Genomic DNA, 27,407 nt, shown 5'->3' on the forward strand with positions numbered 1-27,407 from the left:
GGAGCTGAAGTACCACATTTTGGTCGCTGGGCGGCAGCAGCAAGGGCAGGGGCATGCGCTCGCGAGGCGCGGCCGCACGGCTTGTCGGGGACCGGGCGCAGCGGGAAGGCCGCAGAAAACCACACGAAACCAGCAACAAAACTACACCTCGTGCCCCACCGTGGGAGCCGCGGCGGTAGCAAGGGCTACGCCGCGCCGCACGCGCCCGAGAGCCATGCGACTGCCCGGCAGCCGCGTCCGCGAAAACTACATCTCCCGGCAAGCACCGGCAGACACAGCACGGCCGCCCGGTCCCCGAGTGACAGAAGACTACACCTCCCGGCATGCTCCGGGGAACAAACATGGCCGACCGGAAGTCCGTGCCCCAGGACTACAGCTCCCGGCATGCCGCAGGAGGCAGCCGTCCCCGCTCTCTGACCCTGCGGGGACACCGTTCTCCCCCCGCCGACACACCCGGAAGCCCCGCCCAGCCCCCAGCGCAGCCCCGCGTTCCCCAGCGTGGCTCCGGACGGCCACTGCCGCCCGGCTCCGAGGCGGCGCGACCCTCCTGCCGGCCTCGCCGCCCCCCTCGCTCAGCGACCGCTCCGCTCCTCCCTTGGCTCACACCGGCCCCTCCACGGCCACCCGGGGCACGGCAGCCCCACCACCAGCCCCACAGCCTGCAGCTACTCTGGCAACACAGCCCCTTTACAGGGAGGGGCCGTCGCCATCAGCCTCACTGCCCGCACCTGGGGCTCCTCTGGCCCAAGCCCAGAGCTGGAGCCCGGCAGGAACAGGGAGCCATCACCCAGCCCCCACCGCGCATCACCCCCTCCCCTGGGCTCCATCACAGCCCCTCGCCCGGTGCAAAGGAAGCACAAACGCAGCCGTGAGGGCAAAGGAGGCGGCGAGTGTTTATTCAGTCATGCACGTAACAAGTCCCGGGAGCAAGTCTGCTCCGGGGCTTGGAGCCTCCAATGCTCCCCCTGCCCCTGGGACACCTCAGCAGTCATTCCTGGAGCCGCACTCGTCAGTCCGGCGGGGAACAGACAGTCGGTCAGTCAGCTCCTGGAGCGATGGAATGCTGGGCAGAGGCGGAGGCCACTAGAAAAGAAAAGCGGCAGCCTGTTGGACAGCGGGGGTGTAGTGAGAAAGCATGAGGCAGGGAACAGGACAGCGAGAGAAAGATGGGGACAAGGAGCCTGACAGAGATGGAGAAAGAAGCAACAGGGAGAGAGGAAGGGAGTCAGCAGAAAGAGGGAGAAGGAGCAGGACAGAGACCGATAAAGAAGGGTGGGGAGCAGGATGGAGATGCAGAAAAAAACAGGGATGGGCAGCATGACAGAGAGGGAGGAAACAAGCATAGGGGCAGGGAGCCAGGACAGCAAAGGATGGAGGGAAGGGGCGGGGCAAGGGGAACAACACAAAACAAACCACATAGCTACACGCTACAGGGCAGAGAGGGAAGAATTAAGAAACAGGGACAGGGAGCCAGAAAAAAAAAAGAGAGCTGGAGAGCAAAAGGAAGAGCAATGTGTACAGAAAGAAGAGGGGGGAAATTCTAAAATAGGGTCAGAGCCAGAGACAGTGAGATGGAGAAAGGACAAAAGCAACAGGCTACAGGGCGGAGAGGGAGGAATTAACGAATAGGGACAGAGAGCTGGCCAGAGAGAGACGGAGAAAAGCAAAAGATCGCACGGGCAACAGGGCAGAGAGGGAGGAATTAAAAAACCAGGGACAGGGAGCCAGACAGAGAGAAAGGCAGAAATAAAATGGGGAAAAGAGACGGGCCACAGGGCAGAGAGGGAGGAATTGATAAATATGGACAGGGGACCAGACAGAGCACGATCACGACTGAGAACAGAAAAAACCAGCGGTGGGCTACAGGGAAGAGGGAGGAATTAAAGAACAGGGACCGGGAGCCGGACAGAGAGACATGGAGAAAGAAAAGAAATAAAACAGCGATGGGCTACAAGATGGATAAGGAGGAAATAAAAAACAGCAGCAGGGAGCTAGCCAAAGAGAGATGGAGAAAGACAAACAAATAGCGTGGGGCTATGGGACAGAGAACGTGGAATTAAAACACAGAGAGGGGGAGCCGGACAGAGAGAGAGACCGAGGCAAAAGTCCAGACAGGCTACAGGGGGCAGAGGGAGGAATGAAAAACTGGGGACAGGGAGGTGGACAGAGAGAGATGGAGATCGCAGGGAATAGCGGCGGGTGCAGGAAGAAGAGGAAGGAATTAATAAATAGGGAGAGGGAGCTGGACAGAGAGGGATGGAGACATGCAAAAATAGCGGCAGGGTACAGGGCAGAGAGGAAGACTTAAAAAATGGGGGCAGCGAGACGGACCTAGAGAGATGGAGAAAAGAAAAAAGTGACGCAGCAGACAGGGAGGAATTAAAAAACAGGGACAGGAAGCAAGAAAGAGTGAGCTGGAGAAAGGCAGGGGGGAACCCAAGGGACACTAGGACAGAGAGGGAGGAATTAGTAAGGGACGGGGACCTGGGAAAGGAAAGGCGGAGAAAGAAACAGAATCGCAACATGCTACAGGGCTGAGAAGGAAGAAACTGAGCAACAGGGACAGGGAGCTGGACAAAGAGAGACGCAGACAGACAAATAATAGCATCGGGCTACAGTGCCAAGAGGGAGAAACTGAAAAATAGGGACCACGAGCCAGAAAAAGGAGAGACAGAGAAAGAACAAATCACGATAGGCTACAGGACAGAGAGGGAGGAATTAAAAAAACGGGACTGAGAGCAATCTACAGAGAGACATCGGGGAATGAAAATTAAAAGAGCGACGCATACAAGACAGAGAGGGAGGAATTAAAAACACATAGGGAGCCAGACAGAGACACACAGAGAAAGAAAAAACAGCAATGGGCTCCAAGACAGATAGGGACAAATTAAAAAATCCTGGCAGAGAGGCAGACAGGGAGAGCTGGATGAACAAATGAAATAGCAATGTGGCACAGAGCCAAGAAGGACAAAATTGAAAAACAGGGCCTGGGAGCTGGAAAGAGAAAGCCAGAGAAAGAAAAAAAAATACCAATAGGCTCTAAAGCAGAGAAGGAGGAATTTTAAAAATCAGGGTCTTGAGCTGTACCGAGAGAGATGGAGAAACTAAACATGGTGATGGGTAACAGGGCAGAGAGGGAGGAATTAAAGAACAAGGACAGGGAGCTGGACAGAGAGACTGGGAAGGGGAAAAGTCCAAACAGGCTTCCAGAGAGAGAGGGAAGAATTAAAAATTAGAGACAGGGAGTTGGACAGAGAGAGACGGAGAAAGACAAAACTGTGGCGGGCTACTGGAGAAAGGAGAGTTTAAAAATGGGGACAGCAAGACAGACGGAGAAGAAGGGAGAAAGGAGACGCTCTGGGCGACACGGCAGAGAGGGAGGAATGAAGAAAGTGGGACAGGGAGCCAGACAAACTGAGACAAGGAAAGAAGACTAGAGCAACGGGCTAGGGGGCAGAGAGGGAAGACTTAGGAAAACAGGGACAGGGAATAAGACAGAGTGACACGGAGAAAGGACAAAATAGCGATGGGCAACAGGACAGAGGGAGGAATTCAAAATAAGGGGCAGGGAGCAGGATAAAGAGAGATGGAGAAAGAAATAGACTTGCGACGTGCTACAGGGCCGAGAAGGAAGACCTTGAACAACAGGGACAAGGGGCCGGACACAGAGAGCCAAAGACAGCAAAAATACCGACGGGCTACAGGACAGAGAGGGAGGAACGCAAAAATAGTGGCCGGGAGCTGGACAGAGAGAGACGGAGAAGGAAAAAATAGCCATGGGCTACAGGGCAGAGAGAGAGTGAGGACCTAAAACATGGGGACAGGGAGCCGCTCAGAGCAAGATGGAGAAAGGAAGTACAGAGGAGCGTGCAAAAAAAAAAAAAAAAAAAAAAAAAAAAAAAAAAATCGCATCAGCATGGGAAAGAGGAGGGGCCAGGGAAGGACTGGGATGCAGAAGAGGGGCGACAGGGTCCTGAGGGCCCAGGACTCACCGCAGCTCTCGCTCTCACCTTTGCCAGGAGAATTTGCCAGTTCAAACGCTTCTTTCTCCTGCTCTCATACCCTCCTCTTCTATAACTCCGGTCGCTTGGCTGTCCTCCACCGAAGAGAATACGTGGGTGTCTTACAGCTCTTACGAGATGAGGCTTCCTAGACACATAGCCTTGCGCACTACACGCAGCAGTAGGACAGAGGGAAAGAGAGAGAAAATGATGAGCAGGGAGCAGAACAGATGGATAGGGAGAGAAACTGAATGAGAGGAATAAGGAAGAAGGGAGGGAGAGAAAAAGATAGGGAACAAGCCAGAGGGATTGAGGGAAAAGAAGAGGGAGACAGATCAGGACCAAGAGATGGAGAAAGAAAAACCAGCGCTGGGCTGCAGGGTGAGAAAAAAGGCCAGGGAGCAGGACAGAGGGGAATAACGGGGCAGCGAGCTGGGCAGGGGGATATAGCGAGACAGGCAGTGGTACGGAGATATACAGACAAAAAGTTAGGGGGAGGATGGAAGACAGAGAATAAGAGAAAAGGGACAGGGAGCGGGGCAGAGATGGAGAAGAAATGTTTAAGACAGAGAAAGAGGGACAGGTAAGACAACAGATAACAGGAGAAAGAAAGGAACGGGAACAGCACAGAGGGTCACAGAAAAAAAAGAGAGGGATGGCAGAAAGAAAAAGAAGACAAGGGAAAAGGATGGAGGAGCAGAGAGAAAAAGGTACGGGGAAAAGGACAGAGATGGAGAAAACAAAGACAGGCTAGAGGCAGAACAAAGAGAAAGATTGACAAGGACAGGGAGCAGGACAAAGGGATGGAGGAGGAAAAAAATAGTGATGGGGCAGTGAATAGGACAGAGGAAGAGAGAGAGAAAGAGCAAGAAGAGCAAGAGAAGGAGAATGACAGAAGGATGTAGAGAGAAAGACCAGGACACGTAAAAGGGGGGGCTGGGGGGGGACACACACCAGAAGGGTAGAAAGAAAAAAAGGAGAGGGGTGGAGAGCAAGACAGTGTGATAGAGAGAGACGGGGGGGGGGGGGGGAGACGCAAGGATACAGAAAAACAGACCTACAAGGAAGAGGAAAGAACGACAGAGCGAGAAAGGGGAGGATGGGGAGCAGGAGAGAGAGAGAGACAGAGAACAAAAAATGCAATGGGCAGAAGAACAGAAATACAGAGAATTCAAAAAATACTTCTAGGGAGCAGGAGAGAGGGATACAGCAAGAGGAAAAAATCAACAGGAGAAGGACGGGTAACACACAGAAGGACACACACAGGGAGCGAGAGGGAGGGAACACAGAGCAGGACAGAGGGATGGAGAGACAAAAAATAGGGACAGGTAGAAAAGCAGAGTAATCAAGAGAGGAAAAAAAACAGAAAGGGAACTGGACAGAGATGAGCAGCAGGACAGAGAGATGGAGAAAGAAAAAACAGGGACAAGGACAGAGAGATAGAGAGGCAAAGAGAGGGATGGGGACCAGGACAGTGGGATATAAACAGGGAGGGACAGGGAGTGGGACACAAGATTGGAGAGAGAAAGGTACAGGGAAGTGGAAAGAATGACAGAGGGAAAAAGAGAGGGGGCAGGGAGCAGGTCAGAGAAAGAAAAAGTCCTGCTGGGGAGCAGGACAGGAGGACAGAGCCGAAAGAGACGATGCAGACAGCAAAAATAACGATACGCAACAGGACAGAGGGATTGACAGAGAAGTAAGGGACAGGGAGCAGGACAGAGGAATGGGAGGAAAAAATACTGGTGAACAACAGGTCAAAGGGATGCAGGTGAAAAGGAGGAGGGAAAAGGAAGGAGGGAGACAGAGAGAAAGATGGGGATAGAGTGCGGGATACGAAGGGACCAAAAGCAGGGCAAGGAACAGGACAGAGGGACTGGGGATCAGGGGGAGGGACATGCAGATTAAAACAAAGAGATGGAGAAGGGAAAAAAATTATGAGGGGCTGCTGGACAGAGACAGAAGAAGAAAAAGCAGGGTCAGAGTAGGGAAGAGAGAAAGGAAAAAAGGGACAGCTGGCTGGACAGGGGGATATAACTAGAAACAATGAGACAGGCAGTGGGACAGAGTGATAAAGGCAGAATAACTAGGGAGAGGAAGGAGGACAGATGGACAGCAAGAGGAAAAAAGGGGCAGGGAGCAGGACCAAGAGATAGACGAAGAAGCATTAGGGGCAGAGGGATAGAGAGAGGGAAATACAGGTTGGAGGAAGGACAGAGAGAGAAAGAGAGTGACAGAACTCAGAGAGAGAGCAGGAGCAAGAAAAAACAGTGACAAGAAGCAGGCCAGAGGCAGGGGGGCAGGGGGAAGGAAGGACAGGAGGAAGGAGAGAGGGATACAGAAAACAAGCGAGGGACAGGGAGCGAGAAAATGGAATAGAGAGGAAAAGAGAGGGATGGGCAGCAGGACACTGGGATAGAGAGCAAGCGAGAGCAACAGGGAGAATGACAGAGGGGTGAAGCCAGAGGAAAAACAGGGACCGAAAGCAGGACAGAGAAATGAAGAAAGAAAATACAGTGATGGGGAGCAAGACAGAGGGATGGAGAGACAATGAGGGATGCAAGGATAATGACAGAGAGGGAGGGAGGGAGGGAGGGACAGGGAACAGCACAGACATATGGAGAAAGAAAGAGAGGGATGGGGAGCGGGGCAGAGAAATGAAGAAAGAAAATACAGTGATGGGGAGCAGGACAGAGGACTAGAAAGAGAAAAATAAGACAAGGGAGAAGACCGAGGAGCAGAGAGAGAAAGAAAGGTCAAAAGAAAAGGTCAGAGAGGTATAGAAATCAAGAGAAATAGGGATGAGGAGCCCTGCAGAGAGAGAGAGAGCAAGAAAATGTCGGGTCGGCGAGCAGGACAGAGGGATAGAGAGATTGGGGGGCGGGGGGGAGGAGAGGAAGGAGTGGAAGAAGAAAGAAGGGTCAAAGGTGGTGACAGGGCACAGGACACAGACAGAGAGAGAAAAAGGACAGGGACCAGGACAAAGGGAAAATTGAGAAATAAAGGGTCAGATCTGTACAAAGAGACCAAGAAGGAAAAGAAAAAAAACCAAACCAGCAACAGGCTAGAGGACAGAGATAGAGGAAGAGAGAAAAGGGCCAGGAGGCAGGGCCGAAGAGGAGAGAAAGGAAAAGAGGGAGAGCCAGCTGGACAGGGAGGTATAGCAAGAACTGATTGGACAGGCAGCGGGACAGAGAAATAAAGACAGAAAAAGCAAAGACAGGAAGCAGGACAGAGGGACAGTGAGAGGAAACGGGGCAGGGAGCGGGATGGTGTGAGGAAACAAGGGGCAGGGAGCAGGACAGAGGTGGAGAAAGAAGCATTGGGGCAGAAGGATAGAAAGAGAAAAAAGGCAGGAAGAAGGATGGGGGATGATAGCAGAAAAAGAAGGACAAGGAGCAGGACACAGATTGTAAGAGAAAGACAAGGACAGGGAGCAAGACATGATAAAGAGAAAAAAGGGACAGGGAGGAAGGACAAAGTGAAAGACAGGCAAAAATAAGAGACAGGGAGCAGGACAGAGATGGAGTGAGAAAAAACAGTGACAGCGAGCAGGACAGAGCGACAGAGAACCAAAAAACCAAAGAGGGAACAAGACAGAGAAATAAGGGGAAAGTCAAGGAGAAGGACAGAGAAACAGAGAGAGAGGTGGGGGGGGATAGGGAGCAGGACAGAGAGATGGAGCAAGAAAGGAAAGAAGGACAGGAGGCAGAACAAAGGGAAAGAGAGACAAGGACAAGGAGCAGGACAAAGAGATGGAAAAGGAAAAAACAGCAATGGGCTACAGGACAGAGGCAGAGGATGAAATGAAAAAAAAGGAGGGAGAGGGAGCAGAACAGAATTGCAGAAAGAAAAAGAAAAGGGAGCTGTAGAACAGGAGAAAGGGAGAGAGGAAGAGGGAGCAGGACAGAAGAATAGGGAGAGGTACAAGGAAGCAAAAAACAAAAAAAAAAAAGAGGTGGGGCCAGGGGCAGGGCAGGGAGGGCCTGGGACTCACCGCAGCTCTCACTCTCGGTGCTGCCAGGAGACTTTGCCAGTTCAGGTGTTTCTTTCTCCTTCTCTCCTCCCTTCCTCTTCTGTAACTCCGGTCGCTTGGCTGTCCTCCACCTAAGAGAATACGTAGGTGTCTTACAGCTCTTACAATACGAAGCTTCCTAGACACATAGCCTCGCTCGCTCGTGCACTACACGGCCATACCATGCTGCTGGTGACACATACGGACCCTGCAGTGCACGTTAGCAGCGTGACCTGCTGCGGACTACAAAGAAGGATCCTCCCTCACCCAGAGAGGCAGGCTGTCTCTTGCCTGCAGCGGGAGGCAGCTGCCGGCTGGATCCTTTTTATTTTATTCTTCAGCTGCTTTACCTTTCTCTGGCCTCTCCAGCTTCAGCCACGGCAGCTCCCGTCCACAGCCAGTAAGTGCTCCGCCTGTCCCTTTTCGCCCACGCCGTTAGGAGAATGAGGCCAAAGGCCCACACAAACCTGAGCCAGCTGCAGTCAACAGCATCCCCAGAGAGGAACCGAGAACTGAGCCCTCAGTGCTGCCTCTGGGAGGGGGAGAGAACAAGCAACTGTTACGCAGTGATGACTGTAGCTCTCCTCAGGCAGGAATCCCTCCTTCTGCAGGTGCTTCTGGAGACACTGCTCTTTCCCCAAACTGATGCTAATGGCACCTGCATTTATGGAGAATAAAACATATTCAAGGGCCAGCTTGCTGCTGTGAGGACAGGGTTTGGGGGCAGTCTGTGGCTACGGGACAGGCTTCAGGGGAGGTGCTGGAGCTGGGGGCAGCTGCGTGGGGTGAGCAGGGCTGGAGGAGTTGGGGAAGCACCCAGCGCCTTTTCCAGGGGGTGGGAAGGCCTCCAGGTACTTAGAGGGGTGAGGGCAGCCATCTCCTGCCCCTCTTCCTGCTTCCTCTCCACCAGCTCTCAGAAAATCCCTGGGAGCTGCCCTGATGGGGCCTGACTCCAACTGACTGTCAGCCTGTTGCACTGGTGGGTTGGAAACATCCTTGCAACTCGTTGGCACTCTCAGGCAGGCATGCCCCCAGCAGCACCATCCCCTGGGGCTGCAGCCCTTTCACACAGAAGGGCCATCAGCCTCACTGCCCCCCCCCGGGGCTTCTCCAACCCCAGCCCACAGCTGCAGCCATGGCCCCTGACACCCACTGTGTAACCTGCTCCCCTGGACTCTCTGACAGCCCCTCACCAAGTACAAAGGACTACAAACAGCCATGAGTGCAAAGGAGACAGCAAGTGTTTGTTCATTAATGTGTGTAAGTCTGCTATGGGGCTCGGTGCCTGTACACTCACCCTTCCCCTGGGACAGCTCGGCAGTTGTTAATGGAGCAGCAGATACAGAGAAAAAAATACAGCGATGGGGAGCAGGACAGAGGAACAGAAAGAGAAAAATAAAATGAGGGAGAAGGACTGAGGAGCAGAGAAAGAAAGGTACAGGGAAAAGGACAGTGAGATGGAGAAATCGATAAAAAAGGGATGAGGAGCCCTGTGGGGACATGGCGGAAGAAAAACAGGGTCAGGGAGCAGGACAGAGGGAAAGAAAGAGAAAATGATGAGCGAGGACCAGAACAGACGGATCAAGGGAGAAATGGAATGAGACGAACAAGGAAGGAGGGAGGGAGAGAAAAAGATAGGGAACAAGCCAGAGGGATTGAGAGGAAAAAAGAGAGAGATCAGGACAAAGAGAGGGGGGAAGAAAAACCAGCGCTGGGCTGCAGGATGAGAAAAAAGCCAGGGAGCAGGACAGAGGGGAATAATGGGACAGCGAGCTGGGCAGGGGGATATAGGGAGAAATGATGGGACAGGCAGTGGTATGGAGATATACAGACAAAAATTTAGGTGGAGGATGGAGGACAGAGAGAATAAGAGAAAAGGGACAGGGAGCGGGGCAGAGGTGGAGAAAGAAACATTAGAGACAGAAAGAGGAGGAGAGTGACAGGACCAAGGCAGAGAGATGGATAAAGAAAGAAAAAAACAGTGATGGGTAGCAGGCCAGAGGGACAAGGAAAGACAGGAGGAAGGACAGAGGTATATAGAAAACAGGTGAGGGCCAGGGAGCCGGAAAGTGGGATACTGTGAAAGAGAGAGGGACAGGGAGCAGGATGCTGAGATAGAGAGCCAACGAGAGCAATGGAGAGGATGACAGAGCGGTGGAGGACAAGAAAAAACAGAGACAGAGAGGTGAAGCAATAAATAATAGGGCCAGGGAGCAGCACAAAGCGTCAGAGAGAGTAAGAGATGAACAGGAAGGGCAGGGACAGTGAGATACAGAATGAAAAAAACCAGCAACAGTGAGCAAGACAAAGGGATAGAGAGAGAAAGAAAAGGAAGGAACAAGAGAGATCGGAAGGCAGGGATACGGAGTGGCACATACAGGCACAGAGAAGAAAAGAACACCAAGGGACAGGCCAGAGAAACTGAGGGGAAAAAAAGAGACAGATGCAGATCAGGACAAAGAGATGGAAAAGGAAAAAACAGCGATAGGCTACAGGACAGAGATGGAGGATGGGAAAAAAGGAGGGAGCAGGACAAAAGCACAGAGAGAAAAAGAAAAGGGAGCGGTAGAACAAGAGAGATAAAGGGAGAGAGGAAGAGGAAGCAGGATAGAAGAATAGAGAGGAGAGGTAGCAAAAAAAAAAAAAAAAATCACAGCAGCGTGTGAAAGAGAGGGGGCCAGGAGAGGGGCACGGAGGGCCCAGGACACACAAGAGGGGCGACAGGGCCCCGAGGGCCTGGAACTGACCGCAGCTCTCGCTCTCAGCACTGCCAGGAGAATTTGACAGTTCAGACACTGCTTCTTCCTTCTCTCCGCCCTTCCTCTTCTGTAACTGGTCGCTTGGCTCTTCACCACCTAAGAGAATATGTGGGTGTCTCACAGGTCATATGAAAGGAGGCTTCCTAGACACACAGCGTCACTCGCTCGCGCACTACACAGCTGTACCACGTACTGGGTTATGCATACAGACCCTGTGGTGCACATTGGCAGCCTGGCCTGCTGCGGACTACGAAGAAGGATCCTTCCTCACCTGGAAAGACAGGCTCTCTCTTGCCTGCAGCGGGAGGCAGCTGCCAGCCAGATGGCCTTTGATTTCTTCTTACCTTTCTCTGGCCTCTCCAGCTTCAGCTGCGGCAGCTCCTGTCCACAGCCAGTAAGTGCTCTGCCTGTCCCTTTGCACCCCCCACACTGCAAGGAGAGTGAGACCAGGCAGAGACAACCCACGTAAGCCTGAGGCGGGTGCAGTCAACAGCATCCCCAGGCGAGGAACGGGCAACTGCATCCTGAGCACAGCCTCTGGGAGAGGGAAAGAAGAAGCAGCGACCGTTATTAGCATAGATTGCCCCTGGCTGAAGCCTCTCCTTCCCCAGGGGCTTCTGGAGATGCTGCTCTCTCCCTGCACTGCTGCTAACAGCACCCACATTAAGGGAGAATCCAGTGCATTTGAGGGCCAGCTTGCGGCCTTCATGACAAGGCTTGGGGGCAACCCGGGACTATGGGACAGGCTTCAGGGGAGGTGCTGGAGCTGGGGGCAGCTACACAGAGCGAGCGGGGCCGGGGGCTCAGGGAGAGATCTGGCGAGGGGCCCAGCATCTGTGCCAGGGAGGGTGTCCGCCTTCTTCCCCTCTTCCCTTCTATCAGCTCTCGGGTAACTCCCTGGGGCTGCCCTGACCCGGCTTGCCTCCAGCGGACCAGGAGCCTGCCACAGCAGGCAATTTGAAGCTTCCCGTCCCATCACCCCCAGGCGGCCAGTGGGCAGGAGACACCCCCGCACCCGCCAAAGGGGCTCGCTCGCCTCACCGGTGATCCCGGACCTCACCCAGCGCCGGGAATCGCGCCCAGCACACCGCCATGCTGCAGGACCAGCGAAGGCGGCGGCAGCGCTGCTGCACACCTGTGTGGTGCCAGCGCTGCAGTACCGCGCTTCAGCCACCAGGCGGCAGCAGCAGCGAGCACCCGCCGGGCGGCGCTTGCTCGGGGGCGGCACCGGCGTTGCAGTTCCGCGCTTTGCGGGCCGAGCGCCCGCCGGCACCGCGCACGTGGGACGGCAGCGGCGTTTCCTTAACGAGAGGCAGCAACAAGCGCGGCGGCATCGCCTCGCAGGCACCGCAGCATCGCATCGCCGTTACCGGCAGATGGCAACGTGGAGCGCGGTGGCGCCTCTGCGCATGCTGCAGTACCGCATTTTGGTCGTCGGGCGGCAGCAGTGAGCGCGGCGTCGCTTACCAGTGCGCATACGCAACGCGCCACCTGCAGTCCCGCATTTTGGACGTCGGGCGGAAGCAGCGAGCGCCGTGTATTGCTCCACGGCGCATGCGCGTCGCCCCACCGGCAGTACTGACAGCAGAAAGCCCGCAGAAAAACACACGAAACCGGCAATAAAACTACACCTCGCGCCGCGGGGGACGCGGCAGTAGCAACTACGGCGGACTACGCCTCGCCGCACCCGCCCGAGAGTAACGCAGCTGCCCGGCAGCAAAGTCCGCAAAAACTCCACCTCCTGGCATGCGCTGGCAAACAGAGCATGGCCGCCCGGCAGCCGAGTGCCAGAAGACTTCAACTCCCGGCATGCCCCGGGAACCAACATGGCCGATCGGAAGCCCCGTGCCCCAGGACTACAGCTCCCAGCATGCCGCGGGAGGCAGCCTTCCCTGCTCTCTGACCCTGCGGGGACACCGTTCCACCCCCGCTCCGCTGACGCACTCGGAAGCGCCGGGCGCAGCCCCGCGCTGCCAAGCGCGGCTCCGGGCAGTCCGCGCCGCCGGCTCCGACGCGGTGCGACCCCCCCCCCCCCCCCGCCGCCGTTTCCAGCCCCCGACACGGACACCGCCGGCCCCGCCGCCCTCCCGGAGGCACCGCCGCCCTCCTCGGGGCTTTCCCCGGGACGCGCCGGTCGATCGCGCGGCCCCGCCACCGGACCCAAAGTCTCGTCCCCCGTGCTCCCCGCCCCGCGGTGAGCCCCCAGCGCCCGCCCCCACCCGGCCGCGGCAGAGGCGCCCTCCTTTCCCCCGGATCACCGCCCTCCCGCCGCCCGGGACGTCCGCGGTCCAAGGGACTCACCTTCTCCGTCGGTGCAGCCGCAGTTCGGCGACTGCTCCGCTCCTTCCTTGGCTCGCACCAGCCCCACCACGGCCACCCGGGCAGGGCAGCACCAGCCCCTCCACCGGCAGCCACCCCGTTACAGGGAGTGTCCGTCGCCACCAGCCTCGCTGCCCGCACCTGAGGCTCCTCCAGCCCCGACTCACAGCTGGAGCCCAACAGAAACAGGGGGCCATCGCCCGACCCCCACAGTGGGTCACCTCCTACCCTGGGCTCCATCACAGCCTCTCGTCTGGTGCAAAGGAAGTGCAAACGCAGCCGTGAGGGCAAAGGAGGCGGCGGGTATTTATTCAGTCACACACTTAACAGTTCCCGGGAGCGAGTCTGCTCTGGGGCTCGAGGTCCCCTACACTCCCCCTGCCCCTGGGACACCTTGGCAGTCGTTCCCGGAGCCACGGTCATCGGTCTGGTGGGGAACGGACAGTCAGTTGGTCGTCTCCTGGAGAAACGGGCTGCTGGGCAGAGGTGGAGGCAGCCAAAAATGAGGAGCAGGGCGCAGGACACTAGAAGAGAGGAGAAAAGTGGGAGCCGGCTGGACAGTGGGGGTGTAGTGAAGAAAGCACGAGGCAGAGAATGGGACAGCGAGAGAAAGACAGAAAAGACGGGCAAGAAAAATGACAGAGGCACAGTGAGAGGGAAAAAAAAAGGGAGCAGGACAGAGATGGAGAAAGAAGCAGCAGGGACAGAGGAAGAGAGGCAGAAAGAGGGAGTGGGAGCAGGACAGAGAAAGAAAAATAAGGACAGGGAGCAGGATGGAGATGAAGGAAAAGAACTCGGATGGGCAGCATGACAGAGAGGGATTAAAAAAGAATAGGGGCAGGGAGCAGGACAGCAACAGAGAATAAAAAAAGAGGGAGCATGAGAGAAACGGGTTGGGGGGGAGCAGGACACTGGGACAGAATGAGAAAAAAGGGGCAGCGAGCAGGACAGAGTGGTAGAGGTACAAGAAAGAGGGATAGAGAGACAAAGAGGAAGACAAGGGCAGAGAGAGAATGACGGGAGAGAAAGATGGGGCAGGGAGCAGCACAGAGGGATGGAGAAAGGGATGGGGAGCAGGACAGAGTTACAAAGAGAAAAGTAAGATGAGGGAGAAGGGCTGAGGAGCAGAGACAGAAAGGTACAGGGAAAAGGACAGTGAGATAGAGGAAGAAATAAGGTCAGGGAGCAGGACAAAAGGACAGGCAAAGGAGAGGAAGAAGGAAGGATAAAGATGGGGACAGGGAGTGGGACATACAGAGAGACACAAAGTAAGACAGAGAACAGGGGAGAGGGATTGAGTAATAGATGCAGATTTGGACAAAGAGATGGAGAAGGTAAAACCAGCGATGGGCTGGAGGACCTGTTTCTGACAACTTCTCACTCCTGATATCACTTCCATGGCCTCAAAAATGGGACATAGCACAAGACAGAGGAATGACGGAGTGAAAGAAAAGGCACAGGGAACTTTTTAAAAAGAAAAAAACGAGAGAGCAAAATAGTGATGGGGAATGGAAAAGGGATGGGGAGCAGACAGAACAGGAGAGGAAGAAGAAGCAACAGGAAACAAAAAAAAATTCTGCATTCCTCCTCTCGGATTCCTGGAAAAACAGCCTGCCTTGTTGCTGCTCCAAAAGGAAAGGGATAAAATGTATGGGACTGTTGTTACTACAAGATGATTGCTGTTACTGCTAGTTGTTTTTCCTTCTCCATTAGGAAGTGTGCAGAGACTCATTTTTTTCAAAGGCAAAATTAACTTTTGTTAATCTCAGCTGCTGAGATTTCCTAGACAGCCTTCCAAATAGAACTTTCCTTATGCTAGGTGGAATATTTATATAGACATGTAGGGATTTTTTTTTTCAAGTCTGTTTGCTTTCTTCCCAGATAAAGGCTACTACTTTTGCTTTCCCTTTCACTGAGTTGCTGAAGTAATTCTAGGTCTTCCTTTCTTCTTTCACCCTTCTCTCTTTCGACTCTTCACCCATCCCACTTCTTTACATCATTCTGTTTTGACAGTCTGTTGGGCTAAGAGACCTTAACTCAGAAACAAACCCCTCTTCGCTGAGCTGGTGAATTACAGCTTGCTCATCCTGACAAAGGTTTCTAATATTACTGGCTGTATCATACCTCTGTTGGAAGGCTGCTTAGCTGTTTGCACAGCTTACTGCAGGCTCCTCTGTAGTGAGAGACTAATTTGTGCCAGAGCTTAGCACTAGTGACTAAATGAAGCCTTAGGCCACATGAATTGTACTTTAACCTTTGTTTTTATCTATGGAAATGTAACCGGTAGATGAGGAAGTATAAGTAAAACTTTAACTACAGGATATTCTGTAACAAAAGATAAGGAAATGTCTCAAGACACAGACAAAAAGGGTGCCTGGAAGCTGCGGGAGAAAATTAGAAGAGAAGACCCCAGACTCCACAAACAGGATTGGATGAGCCTAAGTGCTATCAGGAAATCAAGCAACTTATAGAGACTATAAAATCCAGTAACAATCGACAGGCGGGGTCCCTCTTCAGAGGCACCCAGCTTGAGCTGTAACTACTGTGGCATATTAAACATAGTAGAAGAAGAAACTCCGATTGTTTTATTAAAGTGGAATCTAGGGACGAGCCCTATTGAGGTGGCATCTGCATAATTCCTACCATGGTCTAGGTGGCGGCTGTATAATTCGTACACCTCTCAGCATCCAAGCTTTAGCCCCAGCTGCAACTTTTTTGTTGACTATAACTAATAACAGTGATAATGATAAAATGTACTCCAAATGACCAAGCACCTGACTCAGAGAGGAGCCAGACCTCTCCAATGGTAAGGATTTCTCACTTATTCAGTATGGAAATGGCTGAAGATGGAATCCAGTGAAGAAGCAAATTCACGTAAGAAAGATCTAAAGAGCAACAGTTCTGACCTTTGTCGAGTCCCATTAAAACCTGTATATGTATGCCCCTCTGTGTGTGTGTGTGTGCGCGCGTGCATGCGCACACAAGTGAACAGAAATCCAAAAACTTGAGAACATTATCAGGAGCAGAACGAAACCAACTGTGCCTGTCTTTGTTAAGACACATCAGGTTAGTGCAAGAGATACAAAGAAACAAAGTATTTATTGTTAAAAGCTTTTCTACGAATCACTCGGCATCATACAATGAAGATACGGCGGCTACAGAGTAGAAGGAGTCTCTCTCTCTCTCTCTCCCCCCCCCCCCCCCCCCCCCCCCCCCATTTGCTCACTCTCGCAAACCCACAGATGTGTTTTTTTAATGGAGTTCCTTTCTTCAATGAGATTGGAAAAGGTGTTTATCATACAGGATCTGGCAGAACAGATACATCCTATTAAACAACAGAGCAGTTACAGAAAGGAGACCTCTTTCTTCAGGAAAAAAGAGCTTTCTTTTCCCCCTCATCTATTTGCACTGCCATAAAAGTGTTCTCAACACAAAAACAGGCCAAAAAACCCCCAATACCTGACTAGCATTTTGGCAAAATTAGGAGCCCTAGGATATGCACCAATATTGATATATGCACTAATATTTTCACTCAGCTTCCACAGGATAAATTCTAAACAATGTGGTGTAAAAAAACTGCCAGCTGAAACAACGTCTGCACTACAACCACGAACCCTGCTAAGTTGAACAACTGAATCCCTGTTGGTAACAGTGGAAAATGTTTTGACAATGTGTATCAAAGTTACTTGCAGAACATTTGGTTCTGTTCTGCGCGCCCATTTCCCAGGCTACATACAAGTTGAGACTGGCTTTCTCCCACATGCTCTCTACATGTATACATACACACGTGCAAACAAAATATACTGACTCACATGGACTGTGCTATTTCCAACAGTACTGCACATTATCCTGTGCTATGTCTTACTGGCACTTCAGTGGCACTCTGCTCCATCTTTTTATTTAATTTTCCATTGCTGTATTCTTCTCTCTATTCCATAATCAAACATTTGTTTTCCCTTTAATTTCTAAGAAACGCTTGGTCTGAATCCTGACTCATGGCCAACAGCTCAAAGGACTAAAAAGAGTGTTTCAAACCTGCCATGTCAACACTTCAGCTCCAAGATCTATTTCCCTTCTATTGGTACTCCAGAGTTCCGTTTCAATCCTTTCCTAGTTTGATGCTATATTTTCTAACTATATTATCATCTATACATTAACTACTTCTATGCACAGAACATGGGGTTTTTTTGCAGTATGCACAGATTTGTATTGTACTGTGGCAGCAACTGAAGATCCCAAAACATCTTCTTGTCATCTTTTATACGCACAAAAAGACAACCATCCTGAACTTAAAATGAATTTATCATTCACAATCTGCCACAATTACATGCCTGTTCAGTACCACTGCCTTTCATTTTCGTATGCCCAAGCAGCATTTGGTCTAGTTCCTCCCAGTATTGCTTCATTATTCCTCTTCAAATATAATTTCTTTTTTTTGCAAACAAGCAAGCTCCTGGCTGCACTCCTGGAACAGAAGACAAAATTTCTCTCTGTGTCTCTTCAGTAAAAAGCCTGAACTGCTTCTGAACACAGGAAAAAAAGCGTCAAAATCTCAAACCCTAGTTTAACCAAAGGAAAGACACCTGACAGCTATTCCTAAGACTCACTGTTGGTGACCAGTCTTTTTATGTACAGTAGGAATATGGACAGTGGGATATAAGAATTTAGATTTTGGATTGCCATCTTCAGTGCTATCTACAGTGGCTGACTCATGCATGTGCACAAGTGTGCACACAGATACACTTCAGTATAGCATTGGTGCTTAACATAGATTCACCTTCCAGTGATGCTGTTGTGAACACTGGGCAGCAACACCACATTAGTTTCGTTAATTTGCTCTGAAAGAGACTTGGAAACAGATCCGTCCAATTAATTCTACAGAGATATTCTAAAAGCAGGCTGGACTCCATTATGTTGCCAGCTAGGGGAGGTTTAGATTGGACATGAGGAAAAATTTATTTACTGAAAGAGTGGTTAAACATTGGAACAGGCTGCCCGGGGAAGTGGTTGAGTCACCATCCCTGGAAGTATTTAAAAGACGTGTAGATGTGGCACTTAGGGACATGGTTTAGTGGACATGGTGGTGTTGGGTCGATGGTTGGACTCGATGATCTTAGAGGTCTTTTCCAACCTCAATGATTCTATGATTCTATGACTGAAATTTCTCTGTACAAATATTCGCCACTTCAATGGGAAAGTTCTCAAAAAGCAGAATTCCCTGGCAGACATCCTGCAGGCATCTATCTCTGTCCCATGCCCTTCTCACATCCTTGCATATCTTTCTCTGTATTTCTTATTCCTGGAGACTGAATGCATCCCCTGAATGTAGCTGCTCCGTTTACCACATATAGAAAAGAGTTTTATACACTGGACAGCATGCACACAACTGACACAGCAGTGTAATAAATATGGAAGCACAGTAGCAGATGACCCCCACTGTTTTCCCTCATAATTCTTGCTTGTAGTCCAATTAGTGGAGTCCTGAAGTAAATAAGATTTAAAGTCATTCACTGTCTGGCAGCCTCACAGCCCCTCACTATACTCAGTTTAAGACTGCAGGATTTCACGTTTTACTGTAAAACGAGGTTTTAACATAAAAAAGTTCCAAACGAAGCCATTCCCAGTAAAAGGCCTCCGACAAAGAGGTACAGCTATGCTTTTTCTTACAACAATGGTTTTGCATGACGGTACTGCCATCATATGACTGCAATCAAATATAAGTTTTCCAAGACATCTCTCAACACAACAGTGAGAGTAAAAGCTATGGCACTGTTAATGTGAAAGCAGAGGTATTAAATAAAGGGGTGGAAGAGAAGACTATCTCTTCTGTGACTGGACAGAAGAAACTTTTAAGTTCAACCAAGAAATTGGCAAAGATAGAAAAGGACAATACTACAGCAAAATGCATTATTCAGAAGAGTTGCCTCCCTTCCATACCACATGTGAATTTGATTCTCTTTCCAAGAAAGTGAAAGAAAGGAGATGAAAAGGAGTAACCTAGAAGAGGATTTTGAGTGCCACATCATCTGGACAGAGAGTTATACCTTGGCAGCTGCTTTTTGGACTAGAAATCATGTTAGGCCATTCATTACAAACTCGTCTATGCACTACAAAAAATGAGGGGGGGGGGGGGGAGGATTTAATGAAGATGTCCCTGCTTCCAAGTAAATACGGTATAAATTCCCATAGTCTGAATTTGTCATACATTTACAAAGAAGATGATTTCTAAGGGATACGTTCTCTGTGCTATTTAAGGCTGATAGTGCTTTATAACTCAACAGCATCCTATATAACCAGTACGTATCACGTATGAGGGAACTAAATAATTCATAGTAAGAGGCAGTTCACCTATGATCAAAATGTGAGACCAATCCAGGGACTCTGTTAACATCTTGAAGTAAAGAGAAAACTGCCACGTTATATGAAGTTAAGCTTCTTGGATTCTGCACCAACTTAACAATTAGGGAAGTTCTCTTCAGTGCTGATCCCTGCTGGCACACAGAGAAACATTTAAGAAATCTCTTATTTTACATATATGCTTATTTTTAATATCTGCTGTGTTCCAGGCAGGTATCAGCAAAGCACTATTAAGGTATTTTCACTTCCTCAGAATGCCTCATTTCTTGCTTCAACATCAGCTTTGCTAACACCACTGACATTAAGGATGTCTAAGAAGCTCTTATCCCCGGGATAATTCTCTTCCTCTCAGTACAGCACGTTGATCATACCCATCTAGTGATACGTAATTCAGTCTACCTTTCACTGCAGGGGTAAGGGAAAGAGGAAGTATTAGAGTTTGCAGAAGAGATGTCCTGACTATACTTCTTTCTTCCAGAGGGGCTCTTCATTCTAGGAATGAAAATCCCCCTAGTTTGTTCTTTCACATGGTGAGATGGCTTCTTGCACTGCTCCAGCTGGAATAAAAACTCTATTCAGGCACAGCTGTAAGAAAGACTATCTTGTCTAATTCCAGAGAAGTTACTATTTGAGACTCTTAGGTAACATAGGATGAGAACTGCATTTATTTCTCTAAATCTGTAGTCTTCTATAACACCCATCTCAACCTCCCTCATCAATGCCACCCATGATTCTATGCATAGCCCATTAGGATTTGCTGTGTAGTGTCCGAAATTTCCACTAAAACTTAATGATGCACGTTGATGAATGAACCTTCTTTAACACTGACACTTGCACAGCGCCGTCTCTGGCCTGGAATGGTTTGAGACACCCCCATGGGCAAGATTTTCAAGGGTCACTCTAAAGCTGGTGTTCTGACTGGTGTGTTGATGGTACATTCTCATCCAGTCAGGAAGCAGGTCCATGTGTAACAGTGAGCTAAGTAACACTGAAAAGTCCACTGGTTTGGTGGTCATGATGCCAATGGGATATTGTGAGCAGTACTTATGTGTTGCGCACTCCCAGAGATTGTTCCAGTTCTTGCCGGCGCTGCTGGATCTGAAAGAAAAAGAAAAACTGTACAGTTCAGCAGATTCAATTGTTCAGTGGCAGGAAGATTCATTTATAAGCCAGCAGCGTGGAGAATTCCTTCATACCTTGCAATAGAAATATCTGCTCACAGCCTCTTGAGACCATGGCTCATGATAAAATTCAGCTCTGCGTTCTTCCTCTGGGTTTCCAACTACATCAGTCATCACCTGTGACAAAAATAAAAACATTTTTCACTATAGCTCTTCTACCATGTAGAGAAACATTCAGATTTACCTAGAGTCAAAATTTAGCTACATTACTACATTAAAGATGTTCAGGACTGTTCTCTAAGCCCAAGGCAAATAGACAATGAATGGCATGTGTGCTTACTACCAAAACCAGATGGTCGCATACAAACTGTGAACTGTGAACAGCTCTTAACCTCTGCTCCTCAACTGTGCCAAGGAGTAATTCTGGACACCAGTAGTTGCCCAGGCTAAGTGCCACGATCTCTAATAATTTAACAGCATGGACAGTTTAGTTCCAGTGCCCAGGAAAAATTCCCCGGTACTGTATATTTTATTAGCCTATGTATCCAAAGAACCTCAGTAGTTACCCATACACAGGGTTAACAGCTTGAAATTGTTAAGGTATTCACATCAGATTGAAGCACAACTCTGTACCAGTATTGCCCTTATTGCAAAGCATATCTTACCTTGATTTCAAGGAAAGCTCTGATGGGGAAAGCATTAAGGAAAAATAACACTATTGAAATGCGATGAATAGAAAATCCTAGTAATTCCAAAACAGCCAAAGTCCTGAGCTGATTTTTCAGTCTCTACACAGCTGCGGAGAAAGCAAGATTTGAAAAACCAACCAGTTGTTTAAGGAATTAGTGGATGGGACTGCCTGGAAAACTGCCCTGAGGGACAAGGGAGCTGAACAGAGCTGGCAGCTCTTTCTTTAAGGACATTTTTCCTCAGAATGAAAGAGCTCTAAATTCCCATGTATAAGAAACTGGGCAAGGAAGGCAGGAGACCAGCATGGCTCAGTAAGGAACCTCCTGGTCAAACTAAAGTGTAAGAAGGAAATGCACAGGCAGTGGAACCAGGGATAAGTATCTTGGGAAGAATATAGGGATGCTGCCCGGATGTGTAGGGATGAGCTCAGGAAAGCTAAGGCACAGCTAGAGCTGAATTTGGCAAGGGATGTGAAGAATAATAAGAAGGGCTTTTACAGGTACGTTGGCCAGAAAAGGAAAATTAAAGAAAATGTACGCCCCCCGCCCCTGGTAAATAAGACAGGAGAACTGGTGACAACCAATATGGAGAAGGTTAAGTTAACTGACAGGTTTTTTTGCCTCAGTTTTCAATGGTAATCTCTCTTCCCACATCTCTCAAGCCCCTGAACCTCAAGGGGGAAATAAGTCCCTCCCATCGTAGGAGAAGATCAGGTTTGAGACCATCTGAGGAACCTGAATATACACAAGTCCATGGGACCTGATGAAATGCATGCCAGGATCCTGAGGGTACTGGCTGATGTAGTCACTAAGCCACTCTCCAACATATTTGAAAAGTCACGGCAGTCAGGCAAAGTCCCCAGTGACCGGAAAAAGGGAAACATCACACCCATTTTTAAAAAGGGTAAAAAGGAGGATCCTGGGAACTACTGACCAGTCAGCCTCACCTCTGTGCCCAGTGAGATTATGAAACAGATCCTCCTGGAAGACATGTCGGAACATACGGAAGGCAGGGAGGTGATTAGAGACAGCCAACATGGCTTCACAAAAGGCAAATCGTGCGTGACTAATCTAGTGGCCTTCTACGATGGAGTGACTGCATTGGTGGATAAGGGAAGAGCAACTGATGTCATCACCTGGGTCGGGGCAATCCTCAGTATCAATACAGACAGAAGGATGAACAGATTGAGAGCAGCCCTGCAGAGAAGGATTTGGGGATACTGGTAGACAAAAAACTAGATATGAGTCGGCAATGTGCGCTTGCAGCCCAGAAAGCCAATTGTTTCCTGGGCTGCATCAAAAGAAGTGTGGCCAGCAGATCGAGGGAGGGTATTGTGCCCCTCTACTCTGCTCTCAGGAGACCCCATCTAGAGCACTGCGTCCAGCTCTGGGGTCCACAGTACAAGAAAGACATGGACCTGTGAGAGCAGGTCCAGAGGAGGCCACGAAATTGATCCGAGGGCTGGAACACCTCTCCTGTGAGGATAGGCTGAGAGAGTTGGGGTTTTTCAGCCTGGAGAAGAGAAGGCTCCGGGGAGACCTTGTTGCGGCCTTTCAATACTTAAAGGGGGCTTATAAGGAAGATGGAGAGAGACTTTTTACCAAGACCTGTAGTTACAGGACAAGGGGCAATGGTTTTAAACTGAAAGAGGGTAGGTTTAGACTAGATACAAGGAAGACTTTTTTTTATGATGAGGGTGGTGAGACACTGGAACAGGTTGTCCAGAGAAGCTGTGGATGCCCCATCCCTGGAAGTGTTCAAGGTCAGGTTGGACGGGGCTTTGAGCAACCTGATCTAGTGAAAGATGTCCCTGTCCACGGCAGGGGAGTTGGACTAGATGATCTTTGAAGGTCCCTTCCAACCCAGACCATTCTATGAATCTATAAAAAAATAAAATTCTGATGACTAAGTCTCCAGCATCACAGAATCAAGGGTAATTATAACATTATTAGTGTCTTTTGCAGAGTAGTACTGTGCAATCACAAATCTGATGCCAGCAGGGCAGAACACTATAGAAAAGTCCTTCATGGGACTGGTTGTCAGTCAGGGAGAACACTGAACAACTCTTCTATGTATGCAGCTAGAGAAGCTCCACAACGCCTTACTTTGTAAGCTCTTCAAGCTAAAGGCTGCATTATTTAAACATTCTTTCAGTTGCCTGTCCCCTTTTGAATACAATATAAATAATCATAATCTTAACAGTAGATTTTTGGAAGACTATTGACTACAAACTAGACATTTATGTTTGAAACACACAATGATTTTATTAAAATAATTTCATGGATTCATTAATACAACTGGTTTTGAGGTGTCTGAGTTAAAGACACAAAGTGTGAAACTTTATGAGGAACAAATTATTCATTTTTGCTGGCAAACAACTGAACTTCTTTACATTCAATTTCTTGCGTATCTCAAAGCTAAACGCAGAGGCAGCTGATACTTAATCTGCCTATTTCTTAAATAAGATTAAATTATGAACTAACAAAACACACAAATTGTGTTGTTGTACTATAGGGTGCTCCTGCTGAGTTTTATATAGCTTCAATTTTACAGAGTACACCAACACGGCCCTGCACTTCGATCTTACTGTCTGACCACAAATTTGCCTACCACCCCCATTAAGCACCACTGTTCTACTGGAAATGGAATACAGGCTAAACTGTCTTTCCTGCATACTGTCTGCTTTGGGTTTGCAGTATTCCACCCACTGTCTGTCTGCCACCAATTTTCCATCCTGGATGTTTTAGCTATACACTCTATATACATTTAGATAAAATTCTTACATTCTGGTTCCACTATTCATTCTTCTTCAAACCTTAGCTCACCTTAAGATCCCTACTTTGGGACCGGAGAAGGTCTTGGATGTATCCTTTGGGATCTTTGGAGAAACTCAGCATGAAATCACGTTGTATTTTTAACTGATTTATGGATTCGATTGTCTCATGAATCTGAGAGAAAAAAACAAAGCAAATGTTACTTAATTCCTCTCATGCTCCAGTGACCCTGAGGTCAGCCCCATTAGCATCTTTGTACTTCTTGTAATGTACAAAGGTGACAATTCTACACCGCAGACTTGTGCAGGTTCCCATGGCTTTTTCCCTTCAAAGAGGGAGTTAACCGCAATCCTGCAATTACATTTTGGTTTCACTTGTACTTCTGCAACACAAGTAGGTACAGGATTCTTCTTCACTTCCTGCGTTGAACTGCTGGATGGCATACTATATACAATACTGAAGAGCTAAGTCATGTCACTGTACAATGTAGTAATTTCCTGTGTACAATCAGTCTTTCTGCCAAGTCTGGGATTTTTCAGGAAAGGTGCTACATAAATATGTCTTTAAACAGTGCCCAATACAAGAAAGCAGTTATTCCCCTGGTTAATCATCATCATATCTTCAATACCCTGCTATGATCCTTAAAATTTCTAGTGATTGCCTGATCAAGTCCATGTTAATTGAACTCACATAACAGCCGTGACTTCTAGACTTTTTCTTATGAGAAAGCCTATTAAAGTCACAATGGCTGCAAAAAAGAGGAGTGTGAACAATGAGAAATGAGGATTATGGAAGGTTTATAGAAAATGAATCATAACTTCAGAAATATTATGAAAGAAATGAGCATTAACCAGCAGGGAAGAATGAAGACTCCAAAGAGAAGTCAAGGTCCTATAATCATCCTGGATAACGAAATAAAGTATGATCAATGGGAGGACAGTTAATGAATCATTTGCACATACAGACACAGAAAAGCAAACTTTTGCTACCCTGTTCCTCTAAAATTCTAGTTTGAGATTGTAAACCTATCTTGTTTAATTTCATATATACAGCTATTCTGCCAAAACAGCTAATGTGGCCAGGCACATGGGAGAAAATAATCCTCCCCTGATCTGGCTACGCCACCAAGGCCACTAGTGTAAGCATAACTATATGGTATGTTAACAGAAGAGAGCTGCTGTCAACTTAAAATCATTCCTTATTTGGGAAAATGATGTAGCCATGCTGGAGAGAAATCTGTTGGCATGCACTGAGTTTCCACTAGAGGACTCTGTGGCAGCACAGCAATATGTGGTACAGATGATAACAATGCAGCAGTCAATGCTTGTTTACCCAGAAGTGACTTCAGTAACTTCACTAATCACAGCTTGCCCTCTGCTGTAGCAAACGCTCAAAAAAGAGGTGATACAGACATGAGAAAAGGTGAGCTGGACTGGAAAAGAATAATCCTATGCATGCTGCATGCAAGCCTATGTAGGCTGGGAACCAGCTGGCTGAGCAGCTGCCCTGCTGAAAAGGACCTTTTGCAAGAGCCATAAAACAAAAGATGCTGCAACAGTTACCAGAATCCATAGGATTGCTAGTGTCCAAACCCCCTTTAAAATTGCATGAAGACAAAAGTTTAACATATTTGTTTGTATTAGAGGTAAACAAACAGAAACTGGGCCTGACTGTATGTCACATAAATCGTATCTGGTCCACGATGTCACACCTCTTCTTCTTCCCTTGCTCTGAAAAGCCACTTTTGTTTAGCCCTTACCAAGCCAAATCAGCCATTTACACATGTGCCAAAAGCTAGCTAATAGTCTGCATGACATGAACCCCTAATACAGCCTGCAGAGCTCACCACTGCTATAAGACAGATACTATTATTTGAAGTGTGCATGATCCTCTTTCAGTAACACTGAAAACAAGTCTGCCAAACTGCTCCAAGTGATTTTTTTCTTCCATACATTTTCCATATTTGCACCTACTGCAGAGAGATGATGTGCAACTGTGCATGCACAAAACACATCTGGAGTATAAGATTCTCTTAGCTTTGCCTTATAGCAATTTAGTGAGATACCATGACCTCTCAATAAACAGTTATAGTCAAACAGTTCCGATGATTCTTGAATGCCAGGGGACTCATTATACTACCTGTGAAACTCTGTTTCTATCACCTCGACAACTGTGTCAGGCCCTGGATCAAATCCTAAGTGGGAATGCCACTCACCCCTCTGTATTCCCATTGCATGTGGCTGATTCATCCCTTGAAAGCACATCCAATCGAGAAGTCCCTGTCTCACAACATTACTGTCTTTGACGTGTGACACCAAACCCACATGAAGGTACACAATGAGTATATATGCCATGTGATACTTTACTCCTGGGCTAGTACCTTGTTGTCCAATGCTGTAATCTCCTGTTGGTTAGCTGTTGAGAGAAGAAAACTACTCATCTGTCCCTTTAATGGGTCTTCAACTTCTACATCTATGTCATAACAAGCCGTCTTCTTCTGATCGTTGGGGTCAACACTATGGAGAGTATAACAGAAGATCATGAGAACTGCCATAATGAATCAGAATAAATATCCATCCAGCCCAGAATATACTCTTCAATAAAGCCTGTTGCAGATGCTGCGAGAATAGTTTAAGAACAGGGGTATCTTTATATATTTGTATATCCTAGTATATCCTCTGATCTTTCATCAGTCAGAATTCAGAGACTTTTGAGCTGGAGGTTTTGTCCAGACCACCAACTTTAATAGCTGCTAAAGGACATAGTCTTCAGTAAATTGCCTAACATCTTCCTGAGACCTGTTATAACTCTGGCCTCCAAAGTAATCCCCAGTGGTAAATACCATACTGGTATGGTCTCTGCTCGACTGCATCTTTTTTGAGATAGGGTAAGTAGAACTGTACACACTACCATTCTGGATGTGAACACATAAGGACATTTTATTTGGTTCTCGGTTCCTTCTCTAATAATTCCTAGCACTGTAATTGTATTGGCAGCTATGCAGCATTGTAATGATTCCCAGCTACTTCTTAAAAGGTAGCAGTGAATTTGGGGACCACCACTTTATTTGTAAAGTTGCCGGCTTAATTCTTCAAAGAATATAGCCAGTCATGCCTTCCTGTTACAGAAGCTATATTGACTCTTCCCCAATATATCACATGTCTATTAACTTCATTCTCTACTACAGTTAGTACCAACTGGCTTCCAATATCCAGGATCAGTCCTGGTATGTTTTTGGCATCACACTAACTATTTACCACCCCTTTGGTACTGACGGAGATTTCAGTAATAGGTAACACATTGTATAGAATCATAGAATCATTTAGGTTGGAAAAGACACTTAAGATCATCGAGTCCAACTGTAAACCTAACAC

The 27,407-nt window shown here is 48.7% G+C and overlaps 1 protein-coding gene and 1 long non-coding RNA gene across 10 annotated transcripts in view; both read right to left on the reverse strand.

Moving 5' to 3' along the window:
* Nucleotides 1-869: 869 nt before the first annotated feature.
* LOC143173336 (uncharacterized) lies at nucleotides 870-11,875 on the reverse strand. Of its 3 annotated transcripts, none has more exons than XR_012997531.1 (6): nucleotides 11,044-11,875; nucleotides 10,761-10,868; nucleotides 8,364-8,545; nucleotides 7,996-8,105; nucleotides 4,011-4,170; nucleotides 870-1,083 (listed from the first exon to the last, which is right to left on the reverse strand). It is a non-coding gene; the product is annotated as an uncharacterized LOC143173336 (long non-coding RNA). The 3 variants fall into 3 exon arrangements; XR_012997530.1 differs by having other exon boundaries at nucleotides 11,117-11,874; XR_012997529.1 differs by having other exon boundaries at nucleotides 10,761-11,873.
* Nucleotides 11,876-17,002: 5,127 nt separating this feature from the next.
* The window catches only part of SMARCD3 (SWI/SNF related BAF chromatin remodeling complex subunit D3), a 113,427-nt gene continuing 103,022 nt past the window's right edge, over nucleotides 17,003-27,407 (reverse strand). For all 7 annotated transcript variants that reach the window (XM_076363564.1, XM_076363562.1, XM_076363561.1 and 4 more), the window contains 4 exons: nucleotides 26,414-26,549; nucleotides 24,085-24,207; nucleotides 20,645-20,746; nucleotides 17,003-20,546 (listed from right to left, as the gene is read on the reverse strand). In XM_076363564.1, the coding sequence (XP_076219679.1) occupies nucleotides 20,493-20,546; nucleotides 20,645-20,746; nucleotides 24,085-24,207; nucleotides 26,414-26,549 (415 nt within the window). In that variant the 3' untranslated portion in view covers nucleotides 17,003-20,492. The remainder of the gene's footprint in view (nucleotides 20,547-20,644; nucleotides 20,747-24,084; nucleotides 24,208-26,413; nucleotides 26,550-27,407) is intronic.

This window comes from Aptenodytes patagonicus, unplaced genomic scaffold (genome assembly GCF_965638725.1).
Source record: "Aptenodytes patagonicus unplaced genomic scaffold, bAptPat1.pri.cur scaffold_69, whole genome shotgun sequence".
NCBI lineage: Eukaryota > Metazoa > Chordata > Aves > Sphenisciformes > Spheniscidae > Aptenodytes > Aptenodytes patagonicus.